This window comes from Octopus bimaculoides, chromosome 18, assembly GCF_046866305.1.
Source record: "Octopus bimaculoides isolate indiv1 chromosome 18, ASM4686630v1, whole genome shotgun sequence".
Classification (NCBI taxonomy): domain Eukaryota; kingdom Metazoa; phylum Mollusca; class Cephalopoda; order Octopoda; family Octopodidae; genus Octopus; species Octopus bimaculoides.
This window is the reverse complement of record NC_142945.1, coordinates 4,352,585-4,378,187: the sequence shown is the minus strand read 5'-3', so window position 1 is coordinate 4,378,187 and position 25,603 is coordinate 4,352,585. Positions and strand designations below refer to the sequence as shown.

The 25,603-nt window shown below is 37.2% G+C and overlaps 2 protein-coding genes across 2 annotated transcripts; both read left to right on the top strand.

The window, feature by feature from the left end:
• Nucleotides 1–1,652: 1,652 nt before the first annotated feature.
• LOC149131973 (nucleotide exchange factor SIL1-like) lies at nt 1,653–11,494 on the top strand. Its single transcript, XM_089365661.1, has 10 exons — nt 1,653–2,407; nt 3,753–4,004; nt 4,767–4,853; nt 5,026–5,148; nt 5,800–5,921; nt 6,716–6,859; nt 7,522–7,643; nt 8,272–8,533; nt 8,775–8,842; nt 9,873–11,494. Exons 2-10 carry the CDS (start codon nt 3,797–3,799, stop codon nt 10,174–10,176), a joined length of 1,440 nt encoding a protein of 479 aa, XP_089221787.1. The 5' UTR covers nt 1,653–2,407; nt 3,753–3,796; the 3' UTR covers nt 10,177–11,494.
• A 2,980-nt stretch (nt 11,495–14,474) lies between these two features.
• On the top strand, nt 14,475–24,727 carry LOC106881520 (nucleotide exchange factor SIL1). The gene is made up of 10 exons (XM_014931936.3): nt 14,475–15,229; nt 16,575–16,826; nt 17,589–17,675; nt 17,848–17,970; nt 18,622–18,743; nt 19,538–19,681; nt 20,344–20,465; nt 21,094–21,355; nt 21,597–21,664; nt 22,695–24,727. Exons 2-10 carry the CDS (start codon nt 16,619–16,621, stop codon nt 22,996–22,998), a joined length of 1,440 nt encoding a protein of 479 aa, XP_014787422.1. The 5' UTR covers nt 14,475–15,229; nt 16,575–16,618; the 3' UTR covers nt 22,999–24,727.
• The last annotated feature ends 876 nt before the right edge of the window (nt 24,728–25,603 follow it).

The window sequence follows — 25,603 nt, the reverse complement described above, 5'->3', positions numbered from 1 at the left end:
ATATATATATATATATATAGAGAGAGAGAGAGAGAGAGAGAGAGAGAGAGAGAGAGAGAGGAGAGAGAGAGAGAGAGGGAGAGAGAGAGAGAGGGAGGTGTACATACAAATGTGTTGTACTGTGCTTGTGTTTGTACCCCACCACCGCCTGACAACTGGTATTGGTTTGTTTACGTCCCCGTAACTTAGCAGTTCGGTCAAAAGACTCTGATAGAATAAGCAAGCAGGCTTTACAAAAATAAGTAGTCGCTTCGATTTTGGTCGGTGAAACCCCTCAAGTTGCTGCCCTGACATCAACACAGTCCAATGACCTATAAATTTTTTAATGGAAGGAAAAAGCGATAGAAAATATAATTATCGAAAATAGATAATATAAAGGAAATATAATCATGATAAACTTTTAAAAGAAAGATTCCTGCAAAATTCCGCTAACGTTATGATGAAATAAAAGCAGTAAGCATTTTGATAGTTCCGCAGTGTATAACATAGAATGAGAAACCATGAGGGGATAGGTGTGACGAAAATAAATAAAATAACATTGATTAAATTATAGTCGAAATTAGTCAAAACTAGTCGAAATTAATTTGATTAATTTTTAATTATATCTTGATTTATTTATTGCTGAAATAAATGTTGAATGAAATTTTTGAAATGTATTATTGTTTCGATTCAGCGGTTTTTGATTGTCTCCCATTCATCTGACTTCGCGGCTACTTGAAATCGAGTACCCGGCGCTTATTTAAAACTCGATTTCACCCTATCCGCTATTATTTCAAATTACTACTAGCCCCTTAAATCCTTCCCCAACTGTTCGTCGTCCTGAAGGCAAATAAAAGAATTTATTATTCGCTAGCACACCGTAGTAAATGCTTAGCGGTATTTCGTCCGTTTTTACATTCTGAGTTCAAATTCCGCTCAGGTCCACTTTGGCTTTTATTCTTTCGGGGTCGATGAAAAAAGTACCGGTTGAGCTTTGTTCCTGTTATAGAAAAGACATTTTAATTTTTTTTTATATATATATATAACTTAGAGTTATAACAACGATGAATAAAAATAATTTATTAAAAAATTTCAGAAAAAAAACTTGTTGACCCCACTGTTTACTATTTTGTTACAAGGACCCCCACAAAATATTATATGGGCCCCGGTTGAGTTTTCTCTCGAGACAGATGAGGGAGTACATCATTAATGTGTATGGGTTAGCGTTAGGAACACGAACGATTGTAAATAAATATATATATATAGTTTAAATATACGAATGTATTTTGTTTTGTACATAAATACATGTCGTTCGCATTGAAAGTGCTTTGCTATATCATTTTGTCTTCTATCATAAATATATTCCGTTTGTATTTAAAGCTGATTAATATATTTCGCTTTGTATATAAGTATAGTTTGTTTACATTTAAAGTGTAGGCGTATTAATCCAGAAAAGCTTCTCATTTTTTTATTTTTAAAGTGCATCATAAAATGTTACGGAATGTTTTAAAATCTTTTTTTAAAAATTAGAATCATGATTTGTAATTTTAAATTCATTATTTTAACGAAATCAGAAAATGGCTAATTTGAAATCGATTTCAAGCAACTGGTGGTGATTACCAGAAATCGATTTCTTTTCACGGGACGGTAACTTGAAATCGAAGGAGGTAACTTGAAATCATTACACCGGTTTCTTTACTCCGTGTTAGTCATGTTTACGATATTGTTTACACCACGTGTTCTTCCTTGGTTACCTGATGAATCAATTCCTGAGCCGACGTGTCTTTCTCTCAGACTGACAAGTTTACTTGGATCAAACATAGAAATAATTACACAGGCATATATACATACACATATATACCCGCTTCCTCAACCGCAATAAATACTTGTGTATATAAATAAGACCCCTAATGTAATTTTCCACACTATATTTCGTCTCCACACACTGAAACTCTGCTACTGTATTATTCCAAAATATTTTGCTACATTACAAGGAAGAGTAAAGCTAACAAGACAAGCTTCTCCCTCGCTCGATCTCCTTTTACGAAAACATCACGGCTAGAAATTTTCAACTGGACTTAACACTTCCTCTTCGGAAACACTAAGAATTAGATAATTATTATATTGGATTTCATTTACTAAGATTTTATTATAGTTTATTTCAATTTTGGGCCGATATAGACCTTCATTACATTCTTTTGCTTCTGCTACTGGTGTTTTCTTCTTTATTTTTGGTGCTATTTTGTCCTGTTACCATTAAAGAAGACAAAGCAATACAGTTTAAAACAAGCAGATAAAAGAATATAATATAGAAAGAAAGAAACCGCGATTAACACATCTATATATATATATATATATATATATATACACGGAGTGAAAGATATTACGCAAGCTAATTATAACATCGTCAGTTTGTAAACAACACCAGGTAAATTATTTTTGAACTCTTTTACACGGTAACTTTGTATGTAAAGATTTCTGTTTTAATTTTGTCTTCCGATGTTCCCTGTGATTGTTTCTTGTACAACAATGATCATGTTTTCGTATTGTACCTCATACTTTACATGTTCAAATGTAATACACATATATATATGCGTATGTGTATAAATATTAGTGTATGTATAGGTACACACACACATATATATATATATATATATATATATATATATATATATATATATATATATATATATATATATATATATATATATATTATAGCATGTATGTGTATAAATCATTATATGATACATGTATATGTGCGTGTATATTTCGCATATATATAGTGTAAATATGTATACTATACATAATTCATTATGTATGTGTGTGTGTATTGTGTATATAAATGAATATATGTATGTTTATAAATTAATGTATATACACACATATATAAACGGATGTATATACGAAGCAATTCAGTTTCGCTCTTGTTATCAAAATAATGAAATGTATATAAAATAACGAAATCATTAAAAGTGTACCTACCCTTAATTTTTTTCTTTAATTGTGAATATATAATGAACAAGGTATATAATATATATATTTATAAACTTCAGCTACAAACCACATATATACGAGGGTAGTACCGGCAATTACCTTTATTACTCATTAACCGTAAATCGCTCAAACTGTACATGTTGTCAAAGTGACTTTCACCTTGTTATTTTAATTGGAAACATTGCCAGAATGTGAAAGAGTTAGACTTAACCACTTGAGTGTTTTGGAATTCAGATCCTCTAAAGCAGGGGTTCTCAACCGTTTTTTTAAATCTATGGACCCTTTTGATTGTTATTTTGTTCTGGTGGACTCCCCACATAGCCATTCGATGTTTATAAACTAGTTTTATATAGTTACTTCTTTCAAAATTCTTATTTTGTTTTTCACACATTATAACTTGTGTAGATTGAATTATGTAAAATGTCGGAGAACGGACCCTAGCTGTTTCTTGCCATACGCACCAATATATACATCTAAAACAAAACTTTTTCAAGAACCCTTAAAATATTATTGTTCATCCCCAATTTTCTATTTCGTTGCATGAACCCCACAAAATCTTATATGGACGCCGGTTAAGAACCACAGCTCAAGACGTTAACTTTACCTTAACCGAAACCCTTTACCTTTCACTCTTGCAATATACAAACATAACATTTAACAGGGTAATCTGAATGCTAATGGGTTAAAAAACAGGAAAACCTGGCACCAGCTCATTAAGGTAATCACAAAATGGTTAAACTGTTGCTAATTACTGCTGTACTGTTTATTATTTTTTTCAGATTTGGTTTGATTTTTTAACCTCTGCGACACAACACCCATAAAAATGGTTAAACCACCATTCAGATCTGCCTGTTCTCTATTGCTACTACTGACGTTACTACTGCTATTCCTCAACTCCTGGCACCAAGTGTCTGCGGAGGAACCATCCCCATCTTCATCAGCTTCTGCATTGACAGCTGTCAATACTGATGATGATGGTGATGATGGTACTGGTACCAATGCTGGGAACAAAAAGGATACAGAGGATGGTGGTGAGTCAGTTAACAAATGATTTCTCTGTGTGTGTGTGTTTTGCTTTCTGGTGGTCTCAGGTTCAGTCCCACTGCAAGGTACTTTGGGCAAATGTTTTTTATTATAGCCCTGGGCCAAATAAAATTGTGTGAGTGCATTTGGTAGAAAGAAATTTCTACCAAATTTTCCAGAGGTAATTATCCAAACCCTAAAGAATTCCTCACAACACATGACTATGATGCTCCCCCACTACTTCTGCTCATGATCAGAGATGCACATATTGTCAACCACCAATGCTCAACTGGTTAAGGTCAAACAACTGACAAGCAAATCTGTGGTATTGAGCAGAATATTTGCTTTAGCCCATCTTTTATACCAAGACAAAACAATGTATGTGATAACACTTCCAACCATTTAAGATCAAAAACCAAGAGAGCCACTGCCTGTATTATTATTATTATTATTATTATTATTATTACTATTACTATTATTATTATTATTATTATTTTATGTTTGACTTTTGCTTTGTATTTGTACAAGTTGACTCCAAGTCTCATCCAGAGACCTCAAAGGACGAGTCAGAAGTTCAAGCTGGTGTTATGACTAGGGTGTCATATATTTGGTTTTGTACAAAGTATTGTTCTAGAGAATGTATAAGAAAACACAAGAAAATTATGAATTTGTTTTAAAATTTGAGATTACATGGACAGTATTTTACGTAGAATATGGGCAAATGTTATTATTATTATCATCATTATTATTATTATTATTATTATTCACAGAGGGTGTTAGTATAACAATTGACTCTGAAGGACAAAAGAAGTTAGATCTATTCCAACCATCTGAAGAGTGGCAAGAAGTCAAAGAAGGTGAATATTACATTAACATTGTTGTTGTTGTTGTTTCATGTCAGTGGAGCTTTGTGCTCTGGCTTGTCAGTTCTGGTCAAACCATCATGGAAGACAGATGTTAAATGACGATGATGTTGATGCTTTCTGTATGTAATTATTTATTTTTAATTGCTTTCTCTATCGTTTCTAGGACAAGCAATCCCTCCAGGTTTGCAGGTACGACTGGACTTACAGACTGGTCAGAAACAAGCGAAACTAATGCCAGGCCAATCAGCAGAAGATTTGGAATACTGGAAATCTGAAAACAGGGAAGGTAAAGAGGGTTTATTATTTTTTTGTCCTTAATTAACCTTTTTATACAGCATTAGCACTTTTTTGCTTGATATTTAATTCAAAATGGGCCCTAATTGAACAGACCTACAATCAAAGATGATCAATCTGGCTCTCAATACAAGTGGATTGTGTTTGAATTCATTATTCAATGTGCCCTCCTTGTTTTTAAGATTGTATTGTGTGATTTGAGAGATGTTTGGCTGCTATTATTTGACGGTTAAGTGACAACACACACACATCTGTATATACATACATAAATATAGGTATGTATATGTATATAGATTAGAATTAAAAAAATGAAAAAGGATTTGTCATCACTTGAAAAACATTTGATTTAAATAGAGAATATAAAGAGATAGAGTCTCTTCCAGAGTCTGTTTATTTGAGTTATGCCAGCTGTTTTGCTCTTTTTCATTTTCTATTTTAATCTATATCCACCTGCTCAAGGAGAAACCACTTCTAGCAGCCTCGGCACCACATTTTTCAGTTGCAGTCAGCATTGACAAGATTAGATCATTCTATTTGTCTAGTCTTCATCTGAACCAAGAAATAAAACTGATTACCTTGCGGCATTAATCAACAGGAAACTGATTCTTTGTTTTTTTTTTTGCTTATTTTTATTGTTTTGCAGGCATGAGGTACAAAAACAAAAATGATTTAACCCCTGATGACCTGAAGCAAGCTTTGAAACATTTCAAACAACACAAAAGCAAGGATCAAGAAGACCACGCATCGAAAGTTCGCCGTAAGAAGGTAAGCACACAGTGTTTAAACTAGGACTCAGTTTATGCTTGAGTTCTTGTGGATCATTTACTAAGTGTTTTCATGAGTGGATGGCAAGGCCTGCTTTGCTTCAGGCCACAAAACCACGATGACAATGATAGACATAGTTTTGGCCAATCTGTGGGCTTATCCAGGGTTTCACATTTGTAAAGCATTTAGCTTTTCAGTCTCTTGTCAGACCACAATGGCCGATGGCCTGCAACCTCTCTTCAAAGTGGAGAGAGAAAAGACCTTGTGGCTGGTTGTTGAAACACACAGACAAAGGACTAAGTGCAAGGAATTCTCTCCTTTAGGCAGCTATCTGGAATCCATTCCATGAGATTTCAGCAGGAATCTCCTGAAGTGCTAGCAGGGACTGAATACTCCCATCCTGGAATTTAAGATGTTCCTCCAGGTTGAGGGAGTACTTCAATATCCTTGCCTGCTCAACTATGCACAGCTTGCAATGCTTGCTCCCGTTGGTGTAAGGGCCTGGGTTTTCTATATACAAAGCTGAGACCTCAATTTCATCATTGCTTAGTTTCACATATTTCCATTGAATCAAGGAACAGGAAAATCATGAACTTCAAGGAATGAAGAAGGACAAGAGATTTCTTGAGAGTCTTTCAATCAGAGTGACTGAAAGTCCTACTCGCTGAAGTTGAAGTGAAAGAGAGCAAGTTGAGTGAGAGTGGTAGGATGAGTAGTGCCTCAGGATATGACCACCATGACAACACAATCACTAATGTTCTATGTATTTATTTTATTTCCTTTCGTTACTAAAGAGGGATTATGAGATGCTGAGATCATCTATAAAATCTGATGCTCAAATCGTCACCATGTTACATGATCAACTGAAAGATTACGCTGTACTCCAGAAGGAAGATCTTCAGAGTATCCTCTCCGAACTGGAATTCTTTTTGCATCAGGTGAGTAATTACTGTAACTAACATGATGTTGTTTCTTGTATTTGTGCAATGTATGCTGTCCATGGTATATGCTTGAAATCCAGCCATGACCACCCTTTAGTACTCAGGACTACCTTTCCCACTGTGCCCTTCTTTTTCCATAATAAGAGAGGGGGAGATTTGCTGCTACCCTTCTTTTCCATAAGATGATAGAATGGGATTCAAGAGAGATTTAGCTGCTATTTTTAGTTATGTTTATGCAGTGTACACCATCCATGATGGTTATATGAAATACAACCATGTCTACTCTCTTCTGTCTAGGATTGCGTCCTTCATTTTCATAATATGGTACAGTGATTATTTGAGGGAGATTTGACTGCTATTTCTTGCAATGTACACTATTCTTGATAACAGTATAAAATCCAGTCCTGGCCATATACTTGTGTGTGTGTGTGTGTGTATCTATGTGCTTACTTAAAAGAAGTTTTAATTGAAACTTAATTGCAAATTTCATTAATTTCCTACTTAGACTACCCCATTCTGGGGTAACTGATGCCCCTTTAAAAGTTGTCACATCCAACTGGTGGGGCATGTGACATTGGCCTGTGAACCACTGGTTTTAAGGGCCCCTTTTTGTTGGTGTCTAAGTTATGTTAAGGACTTCCTGTCTGTTTCCTTTGTAGATTGATAATGCCCAGCTGTTTGCCGAACTTGGCGGAATCTCTCTCCTAGTAAACTTACTAAACAGCACAGACACGGATGTGAAACACGACACAGCTTTTGTACTCGGATCAGCAATGCAGAGGTAAGGAACCTTTGATCATCATCATCTTTTAACGTCCACTTTCCATGCTGGCATGGGTTGGATGGTTTGACTGAGGACTGGCGAACCAGAAGGCTGCACCGGGCTCCAATCTGATCTGGCAAAGTTTCTACAGTGGGATACCCTTCCTAATGCCAATCACTCCGAGAGTGTAATGGGTGCTTTTATGTGCCACCGGCACGAGGGCCAGTCAGGTGGTTCTGGCAATGACCACGCTCAAAAGATGATTTTTATGTGCTACCTGCATGGGAGCCAGTCTAGCAGCTCTGGCAACGACCATGCTCAAATGTTGTTTATCATGTGCCAATAAGGTGATGCTGGCAACGATCACACTCCAATGGTGCTTTTTAGGTGCCACCAGCACGGGAGCCAATCAGCAGCCCTGGCAACAATCATGCTCGGATGGTGCTGACCCAGGGCTATAACGGAAGGCACTTGCCCATGGTATGATGTAGTGGGACTGAACCCCAAACCACATGAGCTGCAAAGCAGCCTTCTTAACCACATAGCCATGCTTGCACTTATATCCAATCAAATTAATAACACAAACTTAATTGCCTAATTAGTAAAGGAACTAATCTATTTTGTTTTCTCTTTCATTAATGTGCAGTAATCCTGTTGTGCAGTTAACTGCAGTTGATGCTGGTGTTATGCAGAGACTCATCACTATGATTTCCACTGAGCCTTCCCTGGCCGTACGAAAGAAGTGCCTCTATGCAGCATCGGTGCTCCTCCGACACAATCTCTATGCACAGCAGCGTTTCCTGGCCCTCGGAGGTCTGTCTGCATTCACACAGCTTTACTCAGAGTCAAAGACAGAAGCAATTCAAGTGAAGATTGTAACACTTCTTGCAGACTTGATCTCAGAAAAGGTGAGCAGAAACACAAAAGCCTCAATATCAACTGTTCTCAACCACATCCCCCGGGGCTACATGCAGCCCTCAAGCATCCTTTGCAGCGACCCCTGATGGTCTTTGCTCTTTAACCCTTTAGCATTCAGATTATTCTATCAAATGTGACATTTATTGATCCACATTGTTTTAAATTTATCCAGCTTTATCTTGTAGCTTTTGAGATTTCGATTGTGTGACTTACCTTTATTCTTATTTACAGGTAATTTCGGCATCTCACTCGCAAGACAACAATATTAAAAATAGAGAAAAACTCCGACAATATGAGAGGTAAGTGAAGAAGTGGGGTATATTATTCACCTGGCTAGGCTGCTTTAACTGACAGGTACCATGATATAGATTTTGGTAAACTACGGTCCTGCTCAGCTGGTGCTTATGGGGATAGTGGTAGTGGTAGTAGTGGCAGTGGTCTTAGTTGTATTAGTAGCTACACATGTAGTTAGTAGTAGAGGTATTGGTAATAGCAGCAGCAGTAGTGATAGTTTCATAAAGTCATACTAAATGACAACTCTGTGATTTCTGCCCACGACCATCGCAACTCTTTCCAACCCATAGAACCGTAGTGGGTCATCACTACCATCATCATCACCATCATCATCGCTTGATGTCCATGGGTTGGACAGTTTGACGAAATCCGATGAGCCCAGTGACTTCTTTAGGACGGCATCAACAGATGGACGCTCTTCCTAACACCAACCACTTTACATGTGGATGCTAGGTGGGTTTTTGTTTTTCATGCCACCAGCATTGGTGATGTTGATGATGACTATGACCTCATTTTACACACACACACACCAGGAAACCTTTAAACATGCTTGCACGTGCACATAGAAACTCTCACACACATATACACTCACGTACATACACACACACACATACACATTCTCACACACATGCATATGTGCGTATACAAAGATATGAATACATACATGCGCTCACAAATGTATACATGTACACCCACCAACACACACAAATGTATGCACACTTTTTTAAAAATCATGGTAGAGACCTTGGTCTCGGGACCACTCATGTCTAGAAACTAAAGAAAGCAAGGGCATGCTCCCCGTAGAAAATCCAGCTCCAAAAAAGCCTCATGATAGCAAAGGAGAATGGGCACCAGTCAGCCCAATGGTTAGGGTGGGGTGCACCTGGCTACCTCAGTTGCTATGACATTGGGGTAGATCTGGCCACCCCCGTTAATGGGGACAAAACTTGGATTTAAAACACTAGATGATGATGATGATGATTTTTCATCTTAATTCTCAACCTAAATATTGTGTTTCTTCTTGTCTGCTTTCAGCATAAATCTTCTAGAAAAGATGACCCTAACTGGATGGTGTGACAGAGTGGCCTCGCTGCTCAACCTCTCCGACTACGACAGCCAGGAGAAAATACTGACCGCTTCCAAACTTCTAACGTCCAGCTGCAATCAAAGCTTTCAGCCCTTAACACCCAGGCTACACGAACTCAGTTTTGAGTACTCGGGACTGTGTACGAAAGAGAAAAATGAGGACCCCACGAGCGATTTGTACTTCTGCTCGTTACACAACTTGGTCACAGACGTTCTGAACTCTTTACAACAGACACACAAAGTGGAATTGTGATTGAGGAAACATTTTGTTGTGTGTTGTATATGTTGTTCTTTTTTGTTGTTGTTATTGTATAAAGCCCCCTTCCATTCATCACTTCACTCAGCCCTGGTCTGAGGCAGACCCATGATGAACGACATTCAAGCTGAGACCATGTGACCTTCCTATGTTTATTATTATTATTATTATTATTATTATTATTATTATTATTATTTGTTCAATTTTGCTCCCATTTCTTAGCAGGTCTCTTCCTGACAGCTAAGGCTATTATCATTATTATTATTTATTATTATTATTATTATTATTATTTATTATTATTATAACTATTATTATTATTATTATTATGGCAGTGAGCCGGACAGAATGCTTAACGGTATCACGCCCATCGCTACGTTCTGAGTTCAAATTCCGCTGAGGTTGATTTTACCTTTCATCCTTTCGGGGTCAATAAAATAAGTCCCAATGAAATGCTGGGGATGATGTGATCGACTTAAATCCCACTCCCCACAAGCTGCCCTTGTGGCAAAAATTTGAAATCATTATCATAATTTTTATTGTTATTATTATTATTATTATTATTATTATTAAAGGATGCGAGCTGGCAGAATCGTTAGCATGCCAGGAAAAATGTTTTGCAGCATTTCATCTGTCTTTACGTTCTGAGTTCAAACTCCGCCGAGGTCGACTCTGCCTTTCGTCCTTTCAGGGTCGATAAATTAAGTACCAGTGAAACACTGGGGTCAATGTAATTGGCAATGTAAAAGCCTTATGCCTTTAGTAGAAAGGATTATTATTATTATTATTATCATCATTATTATTATGTCCACATCCACTATGCAGGTCTTCCAAATGCTCTCTTTGTATCTCTTGGATACCTCTCAACAACTGTGTACAAGTCCACCTGTGACTCCTGCAACATGTTGAACCCAACCCTGCAAAGACTTGAACTTCCAGTGTTCCATCATCACATCATTCCCTCTCTTCCGTTACCAAATTACCTCATTTCATTTCAGATATGTTTCCTACAATGATATTCCTATGATCAAAGACGTCCCAGCTGTGACCATTCCATCGTGTTTTTATTTGTTTTGTTTTATTCTTGTTCTTCAATTATTCTATGTTTGGTCTGTCCACACCCTCCATAGTATTTTTGGGGCAGTTTATGTAACCTGTTAGATTACCAGTTGAGGTTGCTAACAGATTACCAGTTGAGGCTTTGGTCGGCCCAAGGCTATAGTAGAAGACACTTGCCCAAGGTGCAACGCAGTAGGAATGAACCCAAAACCATGTGGTTGGTAAGCAAGCTACTTACCACACAGCTCCCTTTCCTCCCTTTCCTCCCTTTCCTCTCGTCCAACTCCCTTTCCTCGGACTTTTCCATGAAGTTCTTCCTCCCCTTGAAGCCCCTCCTCGGAACTTTCCAGGAAGTCTCCTTCCCCTACTAGGACTTTTCCGGAAAGTCCTTCCTCGTCTTCATTTTCCCATCCTCGGAACTTTCTAGGAAGTCCTTCCTCCCCTTGAAATCCCCCTCCTCAGATCATTCCATGAAGTCGCCGTCACCCTCCTCGGACTTTTCCAAGAAGTCCTTCCTCCCCTTCAACTACCCCTATCGGAACTTTCTGGGATGTCGCCAACCCCCTCGCACTTTTCCAAGAAGGTTTTCCTCCCCTTCAAACCCCTATCCTCAGAACTTTCCAGGCAGTCCCGTCCCCCTCTTTTCATTTTCCAGGAAGTCCATCATTTTAGGGTGTGCGCTGGCATCCCCTGCACTCCCTAATCACAGGCCCTTGCACACGATGTTCTTAGCATTAACATACCGATCTGCAAATGCTGCTACTGTTATTAAACTGTAAAGGGGAGTAACTCTTCTATTTAAATGCCATTACAACGGAGGCAACTCCGTTTTGTAATATTTTTTTACGTTTTTTCAAGTTTGCTTAGAACGGGGGTAGACACTATTGTTACTTGCATATATTTATGCTTATGTATATATATATATATATATATATGAAAAAAACAAATAATAAATGAGTATATGCATATATACGTACAAGTATGCGCATACCTACATCTACCTGTATATATAGGTGCATATCTGGGTACAGGACATTGCAAACAAAACGTAGATAAAAAAATAATAATAACCAGAGTACAGAAAACACACAGGCCACATTGAGAACATTTTCCTTCATCAGCTTCCCCCATTCTAACACAGGCGTTTCGAATATATATATATATATATATTCACAGCGCATGAATATATATCCACATATAACTATGTCGAGACACTAACATGCTGAGATATTACAATATAACGCTTTCAACGGAATTTATTAATATCACTGATGCAATCCTCACCGCTGAATCACATGGCAACGCAAAATGATGCAATATTGGCAAAGATTTACTCCAACAGAGACGTGTATATTGGGATAACATCCAGGTATACACTATGAGTCAAAACAGAATTGTACGGTGGCGGGGAGGGGGGGGCTGTGTGATAAGTTGCATGCATCCCAACCATGTGGGCTTCGGGTTCAGTCGCAGTGTGCGGCACCTGGGCCGAGCGTCTTCCTAAAACAACTCCGGACTCCTTGTGAGCGGATTTGGTAGAAGGAAACTGGAAAAAGTCCGTTGTATATATATATATATATATATATATATATATATATATATAGAGAGAGAGAGAGAGAGAGAGAGAGAGAGAGAGAGAGAGAGAGGGAGAGAGAGAGAGAGAGGGAGAGAGAGAGAGAGGGAGGTGTACATACAAATGTGTTGTACTGTGCTTGTGTTTGTACCCCACCACCGCCTGACAACTGGTATTGGTTTGTTTACGTCCCCGTAACTTAGCAGTTCGGTCAAAAGACTCTGATAGAATAAGCAAGCAGGCTTTACAAAAATAAGTAGTCGCTTCGATTTTGGTCGGTGAAACCCCTCAAGTTGCTGCCCTGACATCAACACAGTCCAATGACCTATAAATTTTTTAATGGAAGGAAAAAGCGATAGAAAATATAATTATCGAAAATAGATAATATAAAGGAAATATAATCATGATAAACTTTTAAAAGAAAGATTCCTGCAAAATTCCGCTAACGTTATGATGAAATAAAAGCAGTAAGCATTTTGATAGTTCCGCAGTGTATAACATAGAATGAGAAACCATGAGGGGATAGGTGTGACGAAAATAAATAAAATAACATTGATTAAATTATAGTCGAAATTAGTCAAAACTAGTCGAAATTAATTTGATTAATTTTTAATTATATCTTGATTTATTTATTGCTGAAATAAATGTTGAATGAAATTTTTGAAATGTATTATTGTTTCGATTCAGCGGTTTTTGATTGTCTCCCATTCATCTGACTTCGCGGCTACTTGAAATCGAGTACCCGGCGCTTATTTAAAACTCGATTTCACCCTATCCGCTATTATTTCAAATTACTACTAGCCCCTTAAATCCTTCCCCAACTGTTCGTCGTCCTGAAGGCAAATAAAAGAATTTATTATTCGCTAGCACACCGTAGTAAATGCTTAGCGGTATTTCGTCCGTTTTTACATTCTGAGTTCAAATTCCGCTCAGGTCCACTTTGGCTTTTATTCTTTCGGGGTCGATGAAAAAAGTACCGGTTGAGCTTTGTTCCTGTTATAGAAAAGACATTTTAATTTTTTTTTATATATATATATAACTTAGAGTTATAACAACGATGAATAAAAATAATTTATTAAAAAATTTCAGAAAAAAAACTTGTTGACCCCACTGTTTACTATTTTGTTACAAGGACCCCCACAAAATATTATATGGGCCCCGGTTGAGTTTTCTCTCGAGACAGATGAGGGAGTACATCATTAATGTGTATGGGTTAGCGTTAGGAACACGAACGATTGTAAATAAATATATATATATAGTTTAAATATACGAATGTATTTTGTTTTGTACATAAATACATGTCGTTCGCATTGAAAGTGCTTTGCTATATCATTTTGTCTTCTATCATAAATATATTCCGTTTGTATTTAAAGCTGATTAATATATTTCGCTTTGTATATAAGTATAGTTTGTTTACATTTAAAGTGTAGGCGTATTAATCCAGAAAAGCTTCTCATTTTTTTATTTTTAAAGTGCATCATAAAATGTTACGGAATGTTTTAAAATCTTTTTTTAAAAATTAGAATCATGATTTGTAATTTTAAATTCATTATTTTAACGAAATCAGAAAATGGCTAATTTGAAATCGATTTCAAGCAACTGGTGGTGATTACCAGAAATCGATTTCTTTTCACGGGACGGTAACTTGAAATCGAAGGAGGTAACTTGAAATCATTACACCGGTTTCTTTACTCCGTGTTAGTCATGTTTACGATATTGTTTACACCACGTGTTCTTCCTTGGTTACCTGATGAATCAATTCCTGAGCCGACGTGTCTTTCTCTCAGACTGACAAGTTTACTTGGATCAAACATAGAAATAATTACACAGGCATATATACATACACATATATACCCGCTTCCTCAACCGCAATAAATACTTGTGTATATAAATAAGACCCCTAATGTAATTTTCCACACTATATTTCGTCTCCACACACTGAAACTCTGCTACTGTATTATTCCAAAATATTTTGCTACATTACAAGGAAGAGTAAAGCTAACAAGACAAGCTTCTCCCTCGCTCGATCTCCTTTTACGAAAACATCACGGCTAGAAATTTTCAACTGGACTTAACACTTCCTCTTCGGAAACACTAAGAATTAGATAATTATTATATTGGATTTCATTTACTAAGATTTTATTATAGTTTATTTCAATTTTGGGCCGATATAGACCTTCATTACATTCTTTTGCTTCTGCTACTGGTGTTTTCTTCTTTATTTTTGGTGCTATTTTGTCCTGTTACCATTAAAGAAGACAAAGCAATACAGTTTAAAACAAGCAGATAAAAGAATATAATATAGAAAGAAAGAAACCGCGATTAACACATCTATATATATATATATATATATATATATACACGGAGTGAAAGATATTACGCAAGCTAATTATAACATCGTCAGTTTGTAAACAACACCAGGTAAATTATTTTTGAACTCTTTTACACGGTAACTTTGTATGTAAAGATTTCTGTTTTAATTTTGTCTTCCGATGTTCCCTGTGATTGTTTCTTGTACAACAATGATCATGTTTTCGTATTGTACCTCATACTTTACATGTTCAAATGTAATACACATATATATATGCGTATGTGTATAAATATTAGTGTATGTATAGGTACACACACACATATATATATATATATATATATATATATATATATATATATATATATATATATATATATATATATATATATATATATTATAGCATGTATGTGTATAAATCATTATATGATACATGTATATGTGCGTGTATATTTCGCATATATATAGTGTAAATATGTATACTATACATAATTCATTATGTATGTGTGTGTGTATTGTGTATATAAATGAATATATGTATGTTTATAAATTAATGTATATACACACATATATAAACGGATGTATATACGAAGCAATTCAGTTTCGCTCTTGTTATCAAAATAATGAAATGTATATAAAATAACGAAATCATTAAAAGTGTACCTACCCTTAATTTTTTTCTTTAATTGTGAATATATAATGAACAAGGTATATAATATATATATTTATAAACTTCAGCTACAAACCACATATATACGAGGGTAGTACCGGCAATTACCTTTATTACTCATTAACCGTAAATCGCTCAAACTGTACATGTTGTCAAAGTGACTTTCACCTTGTTATTTTAATTGGAAACATTGCCAGAATGTGAAAGAGTTAGACTTAACCACTTGAGTGTTTTGGAATTCAGATCCTCTAAAGCAGGGGTTCTCAACCGTTTTTTTAAATCTATGGACCCTTTTGATTGTTATTTTGTTCTGGTGGACTCCCCACATAGCCATTCGATGTTTATAAACTAGTTTTATATAGTTACTTCTTTCAAAATTCTTATTTTGTTTTTCACACATTATAACTTGTGTAGATTGAATTATGTAAAATGTCGGAGAACGGACCCTAGCTGTTTCTTGCCATACGCACCAATATATACATCTAAAACAAAACTTTTTCAAGAACCCTTAAAATATTATTGTTCATCCCCAATTTTCTATTTCGTTGCATGAACCCCACAAAATCTTATATGGACGCCGGTTAAGAACCACAGCTCAAGACGTTAACTTTACCTTAACCGAAACCCTTTACCTTTCACTCTTGCAATATACAAACATAACATTTAACAGGGTAATCTGAATGCTAATGGGTTAAAAAACAGGAAAACCTGGCACCAGCTCATTAAGGTAATCACAAAATGGTTAAACTGTTGCTAATTACTGCTGTACTGTTTATTATTTTTTTCAGATTTGGTTTGATTTTTTAACCTCTGCGACACAACACCCATAAAAATGGTTAAACCACCATTCAGATCTGCCTGTTCTCTATTGCTACTACTGACGTTACTACTGCTATTCCTCAACTCCTGGCACCAAGTGTCTGCGGAGGAACCATCCCCATCTTCATCAGCTTCTGCATTGACAGCTGTCAATACTGATGATGATGGTGATGATGGTACTGGTACCAATGCTGGGAACAAAAAGGATACAGAGGATGGTGGTGAGTCAGTTAACAAATGATTTCTCTGTGTGTGTGTGTTTTGCTTTCTGGTGGTCTCAGGTTCAGTCCCACTGCAAGGTACTTTGGGCAAATGTTTTTTATTATAGCCCTGGGCCAAATAAAATTGTGTGAGTGCATTTGGTAGAAAGAAATTTCTACCAAATTTTCCAGAGGTAATTATCCAAACCCTAAAGAATTCCTCACAACACATGACTATGATGCTCCCCCACTACTTCTGCTCATGATCAGAGATGCACATATTGTCAACCACCAATGCTCAACTGGTTAAGGTCAAACAACTGACAAGCAAATCTGTGGTATTGAGCAGAATATTTGCTTTAGCCCATCTTTTATACCAAGACAAAACAATGTATGTGATAACACTTCCAACCATTTAAGATCAAAAACCAAGAGAGCCACTGCCTGTATTATTATTATTATTATTATTATTATTATTACTATTACTATTATTATTATTATTATTATTTTATGTTTGACTTTTGCTTTGTATTTGTACAAGTTGACTCCAAGTCTCATCCAGAGACCTCAAAGGACGAGTCAGAAGTTCAAGCTGGTGTTATGACTAGGGTGTCATATATTTGGTTTTGTACAAAGTATTGTTCTAGAGAATGTATAAGAAAACACAAGAAAATTATGAATTTGTTTTAAAATTTGAGATTACATGGACAGTATTTTACGTAGAATATGGGCAAATGTTATTATTATTATCATCATTATTATTATTATTATTATTATTCACAGAGGGTGTTAGTATAACAATTGACTCTGAAGGACAAAAGAAGTTAGATCTATTCCAACCATCTGAAGAGTGGCAAGAAGTCAAAGAAGGTGAATATTACATTAACATTGTTGTTGTTGTTGTTTCATGTCAGTGGAGCTTTGTGCTCTGGCTTGTCAGTTCTGGTCAAACCATCATGGAAGACAGATGTTAAATGACGATGATGTTGATGCTTTCTGTATGTAATTATTTATTTTTAATTGCTTTCTCTATCGTTTCTAGGACAAGCAATCCCTCCAGGTTTGCAGGTACGACTGGACTTACAGACTGGTCAGAAACAAGCGAAACTAATGCCAGGCCAATCAGCAGAAGATTTGGAATACTGGAAATCTGAAAACAGGGAAGGTAAAGAGGGTTTATTATTTTTTTGTCCTTAATTAACCTTTTTATACAGCATTAGCACTTTTTTGCTTGATATTTAATTCAAAATGGGCCCTAATTGAACAGACCTACAATCAAAGATGATCAATCTGGCTCTCAATACAAGTGGATTGTGTTTGAATTCATTATTCAATGTGCCCTCCTTGTTTTTAAGATTGTATTGTGTGATTTGAGAGATGTTTGGCTGCTATTATTTGACGGTTAAGTGACAACACACACACATCTGTATATACATACATAAATATAGGTATGTATATGTATATAGATTAGAATTAAAAAAATGAAAAAGGATTTGTCATCACTTGAAAAACATTTGATTTAAATAGAGAATATAAAGAGATAGAGTCTCTTCCAGAGTCTGTTTATTTGAGTTATGCCAGCTGTTTTGCTCTTTTTCATTTTCTATTTTAATCTATATCCACCTGCTCAAGGAGAAACCACTTCTAGCAGCCTCGGCACCACATTTTTCAGTTGCAGTCAGCATTGACAAGATTAGATCATTCTATTTGTCTAGTCTTCATCTGAACCAAGAAATAAAACTGATTACCTTGCGGCATTAATCAACAGGAAACTGATTCTTTGTTTTTTTTTTTGCTTATTTTTATTGTTTTGCAGGCATGAGGTACAAAAACAAAAATGATTTAACCCCTGATGACCTGAAGCAAGCTTTGAAACATTTCAAACAACACAAAAGCAAGGATCAAGAAGACCACGCATCGAAAGTTCGCCGTAAGAAGGTAAGCACACAGTGTTTAAACTAGGACTCAGTTTATGCTTGAGTTCTTGTGGATCATTTACTAAGTGTTTTCATGAGTGGATGGCAAGGCCTGCTTTGCTTCAGGCCACAAAACCACGATGACAATGATAGACATAGTTTTGGCCAATCTGTGGGCTTATCCAGGGTTTCACATTTGTAAAGCATTTAGCTTTTCAGTCTCTTGTCAGACCACAATGGCCGATGGCCTGCAACCTCTCTTCAAAGTGGAGAGAGAAAAGACCTTGTGGCTGGTTGTTGAAACACACAGACAAAGGACTAAGTGCAAGGAATTCTCTCCTTTAGGCAGCTATCTGGAATCCATTCCATGAGATTTCAGCAGGAATCTCCTGAAGTGCTAGCAGGGACTGAATACTCCCATCCTGGAATTTAAGATGTTCCTCCAGGTTGAGGGAGTACTTCAATATCCTTGCCTGCTCAACTATGCACAGCTTGCAATGCTTGCTCCCGTTGGTGTAAGGGCCTGGGTTTTCTATATACAAAGCTGAGACCTCAATTTCATCATTGCTTAGTTTCACATATTTCCATTGAATCAAGGAACAGGAAAATCATGAACTTCAAGGAATGAAGAAGGACAAGAGATTTCTTGAGAGTCTTTCAATCAGAGTGACTGAAAGTCCTACTCGCTGAAGTTGAAGTGAAAGAGAGCAAGTTGAGTGAGAGTGGTAGGATGAGTAGTGCCTCAGGATATGACCACCATGACAACACAATCACTAATGTTCTATGTATTTATTTTATTTCCTTTCGTTACTAAAGAGGGATTATGAGATGCTGAGATCATCTATAAAATCTGATGCTCAAATCGTCACCATGTTACATGATCAACTGAAAGATTACGCTGTACTCCAGAAGGAAGATCTTCAGAGTATCCTCTCCGAACTGGAATTCTTTTTGCATCAGGTGAGTAATTACTGTAACTAACATGATGTTGTTTCTTGTATTTGTGCAATGTATGCTGTCCATGGTATATGCTTGAAATCCAGCCATGACCACCCTTTAGTACTCAGGACTACCTTTCCCACTGTGCCCTTCTTTTTCCATAATAAGAGAGGGGGAGATTTGCTGCTACCCTTCTTTTCCATAAGATGATAGAATGGGATTCAAGAGAGATTTAGCTGCTATTTTTAGTTATGTTTATGCAGTGTACACCATCCATGATGGTTATATGAAATACAACCATGTCTACTCTCTTCTGTCTAGGATTGCGTCCTTCATTTTCATAATATGGTACAGTGATTATTTGAGGGAGATTTGACTGCTATTTCTTGCAATGTACACTATTCTTGATAACAGTATAAAATCCAGTCCTGGCCATATACTTGTGTGTGTGTGTGTGTGTATCTATGTGCTTACTTAAAAGAAGTTTTAATTGAAACTTAATTGCAAATTTCATTAATTTCCTACTTAGACTACCCCATTCTGGGGTAACTGATGCCCCTTTAAAAGTTGTCACATCCAACTGGTGGGGCATGTGACATTGGCCTGTGAACCACTGGTTTTAAGGGCCCCTTTTTGTTGGTGTCTAAGTTATGTTAAGGACTTCCTGTCTGTTTCCTTTGTAGATTGATAATGCCCAGCTGTTTGCCGAACTTGGCGGAATCTCTCTCCTAGTAAACTTACTAAACAGCACAGACACGGATGTGAAACACGACACAGCTTTTGTACTCGGATCAGCAATGCAGAGGTAAGGAACCTTTGATCATCATCATCTTTTAACGTCCACTTTCCATGCTGGCATGGGTTGGATGGTTTGACTGAGGACTGGCGAACCAGAAGGCTGCACCGGGCTCCAATCTGATCTGGCAAAGTTTCTACAGTGGGATACCCTTCCTAATGCCAATCACTCCGAGAGTGTAATGGGTGCTTTTATGTGCCACCGGCACGAGGGCCAGTCAGGTGGTTCTGGCAATGACCACGCTCAAAAGATGATTTTTATGTGCTACCTGCATGGGAGCCAGTCTAGCAGCTCTGGCAACGACCATGCTCAAATGTTGTTTATCATGTGCCAATAAGGTGATGCTGGCAACGATCACACTCCAATGGTGCTTTTTAGGTGCCACCAGCACGGGAGCCAATCAGCAGCCCTGGCAACAATCATGCTCGGATGGTGCTGACCCAGGGCTATAACGGAAGGCACTTGCCCATGGTATGATGTAGTGGGACTGAACCCCAAACCACATGAGCTGCAAAGCAGCCTTCTTAACCACATAGCCATGCTTGCACTTATATCCAATCAAATTAATAACACAAACTTAATTGCCTAATTAGTAAAGGAACTAATCTATTTTGTTTTCTCTTTCATTAATGTGCAGTAATCCTGTTGTGCAGTTAACTGCAGTTGATGCTGGTGTTATGCAGAGACTCATCACTATGATTTCCACTGAGCCTTCCCTGGCCGTACGAAAGAAGTGCCTCTATGCAGCATCGGTGCTCCTCCGACACAATCTCTATGCACAGCAGCGTTTCCTGGCCCTCGGAGGTCTGTCTGCATTCACACAGCTTTACTCAGAGTCAAAGACAGAAGCAATTCAAGTGAAGATTGTAACACTTCTTGCAGACTTGATCTCAGAAAAGGTGAGCAGAAACACAAAAGCCTCAATATCAACTGTTCTCAACCACATCCCCCGGGGCTACATGCAGCCCTCAAGCATCCTTTGCAGCGACCCCTGATGGTCTTTGCTCTTTAACCCTTTAGCATTCAGATTATTCTATCAAATGTGACATTTATTGATCCACATTGTTTTAAATTTATCCAGCTTTATCTTGTAGCTTTTGAGATTTCGATTGTGTGACTTACCTTTATTCTTATTTACAGGTAATTTCGGCATCTCACTCGCAAGACAACAATATTAAAAATAGAGAAAAACTCCGACAATATGAGAGGTAAGTGAAGAAGTGGGGTATATTATTCACCTGGCTAGGCTGCTTTAACTGACAGGTACCATGATATAGATTTTGGTAAACTACGGTCCTGCTCAGCTGGTGCTTATGGGGATAGTGGTAGTGGTAGTAGTGGCAGTGGTCTTAGTTGTATTAGTAGCTACACATGTAGTTAGTAGTAGAGGTATTGGTAATAGCAGCAGCAGTAGTGATAGTTTCATAAAGTCATACTAAATGACAACTCTGTGATTTCTGCCCACGACCATCGCAACTCTTTCCAACCCATAGAACCGTAGTGGGTCATCACTACCATCATCATCACCATCATCATCGCTTGATGTCCATGGGTTGGACAGTTTGACGAAATCCGATGAGCCCAGTGACTTCTTTAGGACGGCATCAACAGATGGACGCTCTTCCTAACACCAACCACTTTACATGTGGATGCTAGGTGGGTTTTTGTTTTTCATGCCACCAGCATTGGTGATGTTGATGATGACTATGACCTCATTTTACACACACACACACCAGGAAACCTTTAAACATGCTTGCACGTGCACATAGAAACTCTCACACACATATACACTCACGTACATACACACACACACATACACATTCTCACACACATGCATATGTGCGTATACAAAGATATGAATACATACATGCGCTCACAAATGTATACATGTACACCCACCAACACACACAAATGTATGCACACTTTTTTAAAAATCATGGTAGAGACCTTGGTCTCGGGACCACTCATGTCTAGAAACTAAAGAAAGCAAGGGCATGCTCCCCGTAGAAAATCCAGCTCCAAAAAAGCCTCATGATAGCAAAGGAGAATGGGCACCAGTCAGCCCAATGGTTAGGGTGGGGTGCACCTGGCTACCTCAGTTGCTATGACATTGGGGTAGATCTGGCCACCCCCGTTAATGGGGACAAAACTTGGATTTAAAACACTAGATGATGATGATGATGATTTTTCATCTTAATTCTCAACCTAAATATTGTGTTTCTTCTTGTCTGCTTTCAGCATAAATCTTCTAGAAAAGATGACCCTAACTGGATGGTGTGACAGAGTGGCCTCGCTGCTCAACCTCTCCGACTACGACAGCCAGGAGAAAATACTGACCGCTTCCAAACTTCTAACGTCCAGCTGCAATCAAAGCTTTCAGCCCTTAACACCCAGGCTACACGAACTCAGTTTTGAGTACTCGGGACTGTGTACGAAAGAGAAAAATGAGGACCCCACGAGCGATTTGTACTTCTGCTCGTTACACAACTTGGTCACAGACGTTCTGAACTCTTTACAACAGACACACAAAGTGGAATTGTGATTGAGGAAACATTTTGTTGTGTGTTGTATATGTTGTTCTTTTTTGTTGTTGTTATTGTATAAAGCCCCCTTCCATTCATCACTTCACTCAGCCCTGGTCTGAGGCAGACCCATGATGAACGACATTCAAGCTGAGACCATGTGACCTTCCTATGTTTATTATTATTATTATTATTATTATTATTATTATTATTATTATTTGTTCAATTTTGCTCCCATTTCTTAGCAGGTCTCTTCCTGACAGCTAAGGCTATTATCATTATTATTATTTATTATTATTATTATTATTATTATTTATTATTATTATAACTATTATTATTATTATTATTATGGCAGTGAGCCGGACAGAATGCTTAACGGTATCACGCCCATCGCTACGTTCTGAGTTCAAATTCCGCTGAGGTTGATTTTACCTTTCATCCTTTCGGGGTCAATAAAATAAGTCCCAATGAAATGCTGGGGATGATGTGATCGACTTAAATCCCACTCCCCACAAGCTGCCCTTGTGGCAAAAATTTGAAATCATTATCATAATTTTTATTGTTATTATTATTATTATTATTATTATTATTAAAGGATGCGAGCTGGCAGAATCGTTAGCATGCCAGGAAAAATGTTTTGCAGCATTTCATCTGTCTTTACGTTCTGAGTTCAAACTCCGCCGAGGTCGACTCTGCCTTTCGTCCTTTCAGGGTCGATAAATTAAGTACCAGTGAAACACTGGGGTCAATGTAATTGGCAATGTAAAAGCCTTATGCCTTTAGTAGAAAGGATTATTATTATTATTATTATCATCATTATTATTATGTCCACATCCACTATGCAGGTCTTCCAAATGCTCTCTTTGTATCTCTTGGATACCTCTCAACAACTGTGTACAAGTCCACCTGTGACTCCTGCAACATGTTGAACCCAACCCTGCAAAGACTTGAACTTCCAGTGTTCCATCATCACATCATTCCCTCTCTTCCGTTACCAAATTACCTCATTTCATTTCAGATATGTTTCCTACAATGATATTCCTATGATCAAAGACGTCCCAGCTGTGACCATTCCATCGTGTTTTTATTTGTTTTGTTTTATTCTTGTTCTTCAATTATTCTATGTTTGGTCTGTCCACACCCTCCATAGTATTTTTGGGGCAGTTTATGTAACCTGTTAGATTACCAGTTGAGGTTGCTAACAGATTACCAGTTGAGGCTTTGGTCGGCCCAAGGCTATAGTAGAAGACACTTGCCCAAGGTGCAACGCAGTAGGAATGAACCCAAAACCATGTGGTTGGTAAGCAAGCTACTTACCACACAGCTACTCTTGCGCCAATGTTTGCGTTTTTTTTTTTTTTAACTAATTGAGAAAAGTAAAATGTGATGCAATTAACTCTGATTTCAATAACTTATCCTGCAAGCTTACAATCTAAATATAATTAAGCATTTGAGCCCTGTCTCAGGACATGGCTGACCTGACAAGGATCATGGGTCTCCAGTGTAAATATAATTTTGTATTTCGTCTCTTCATGTTTCCAGTTTGAAAGACCTTAACCAGGGTCAGGGTTGCCCTGTGTAAATATATATATATTTGTCCCTTTCTCCCTCCTGTTTTGGTCAGCCTGACTCAAGAATCATGAATTTCCCAGTGTAAATATAACTTTGTTCCTTGCTCCCATTAATCTCCGATGGTTCGACTGTAGTCTTGACTAAACAAATGTAATAAAATGAAACCTTTTCATGTCACATGATGTTAACTATTTTTCTTGGACCTGATGACATCACAAATTGTTTTTCTTTAATAAACATTTTTTCTTTATAACTCTGTTCTTTAAATCCATTACTCTGTGTATCTATGCATATGTGTATGTGTATACATGTGTGTGCGTATGTATGTATGTATGGCCTGCTAGTTGGAGATTGCTACTCCAGACTGATGACGAGCAAAGACTCAGAAACATGTCTCTAGATGCAGGCTCCCCGTTGTAAACATAAGAACACAGGAAATGTGTCAGGGTCAACAGGAAGCGCTGCTTCCTAAGGCTAAATAGCAGTAGTATTATTCACTTCATGGGACTGTTACATTAAGTTGACAGCATACAACTACTTTATCGCACCACTGCTGCATAAATCTCTCTGAGAGATTTAGAACTGTATTATATATATATATATATATATATATATATATATATTCGGTGCGGGAGAGTCAAAAACGAATTATATTATATATGTATTATCATACATATACACTATCATAAATATATATATTATGATGATGGCAATCGTGTTCATTGTACTACATAATTTCTTTAAGAATAGAATGAACGCCACATAATCTCATATTACATTAGACTTGGGACCTGTGTCTAATCTCGACAATCGTTTTTGTGGTTAAGCATGTAGATGCAATTTCTCAAGAAGGAGAACTCTTGTGTGGAGTCATCTCCCTTAACAGCAAGAACCATTCCTACTGCTAAAGGATTAAGCCTAGGTTAGCTATGATCGAGCAGATCTACGCTCCAACCGTGACCATCGCATCCAATATTTTCAAACTATGTTGTCCATTGTGCTCTTCATTTCAGCAACGCAGTAAATTCTTATTCTAGCAAATTGGATTTCCAT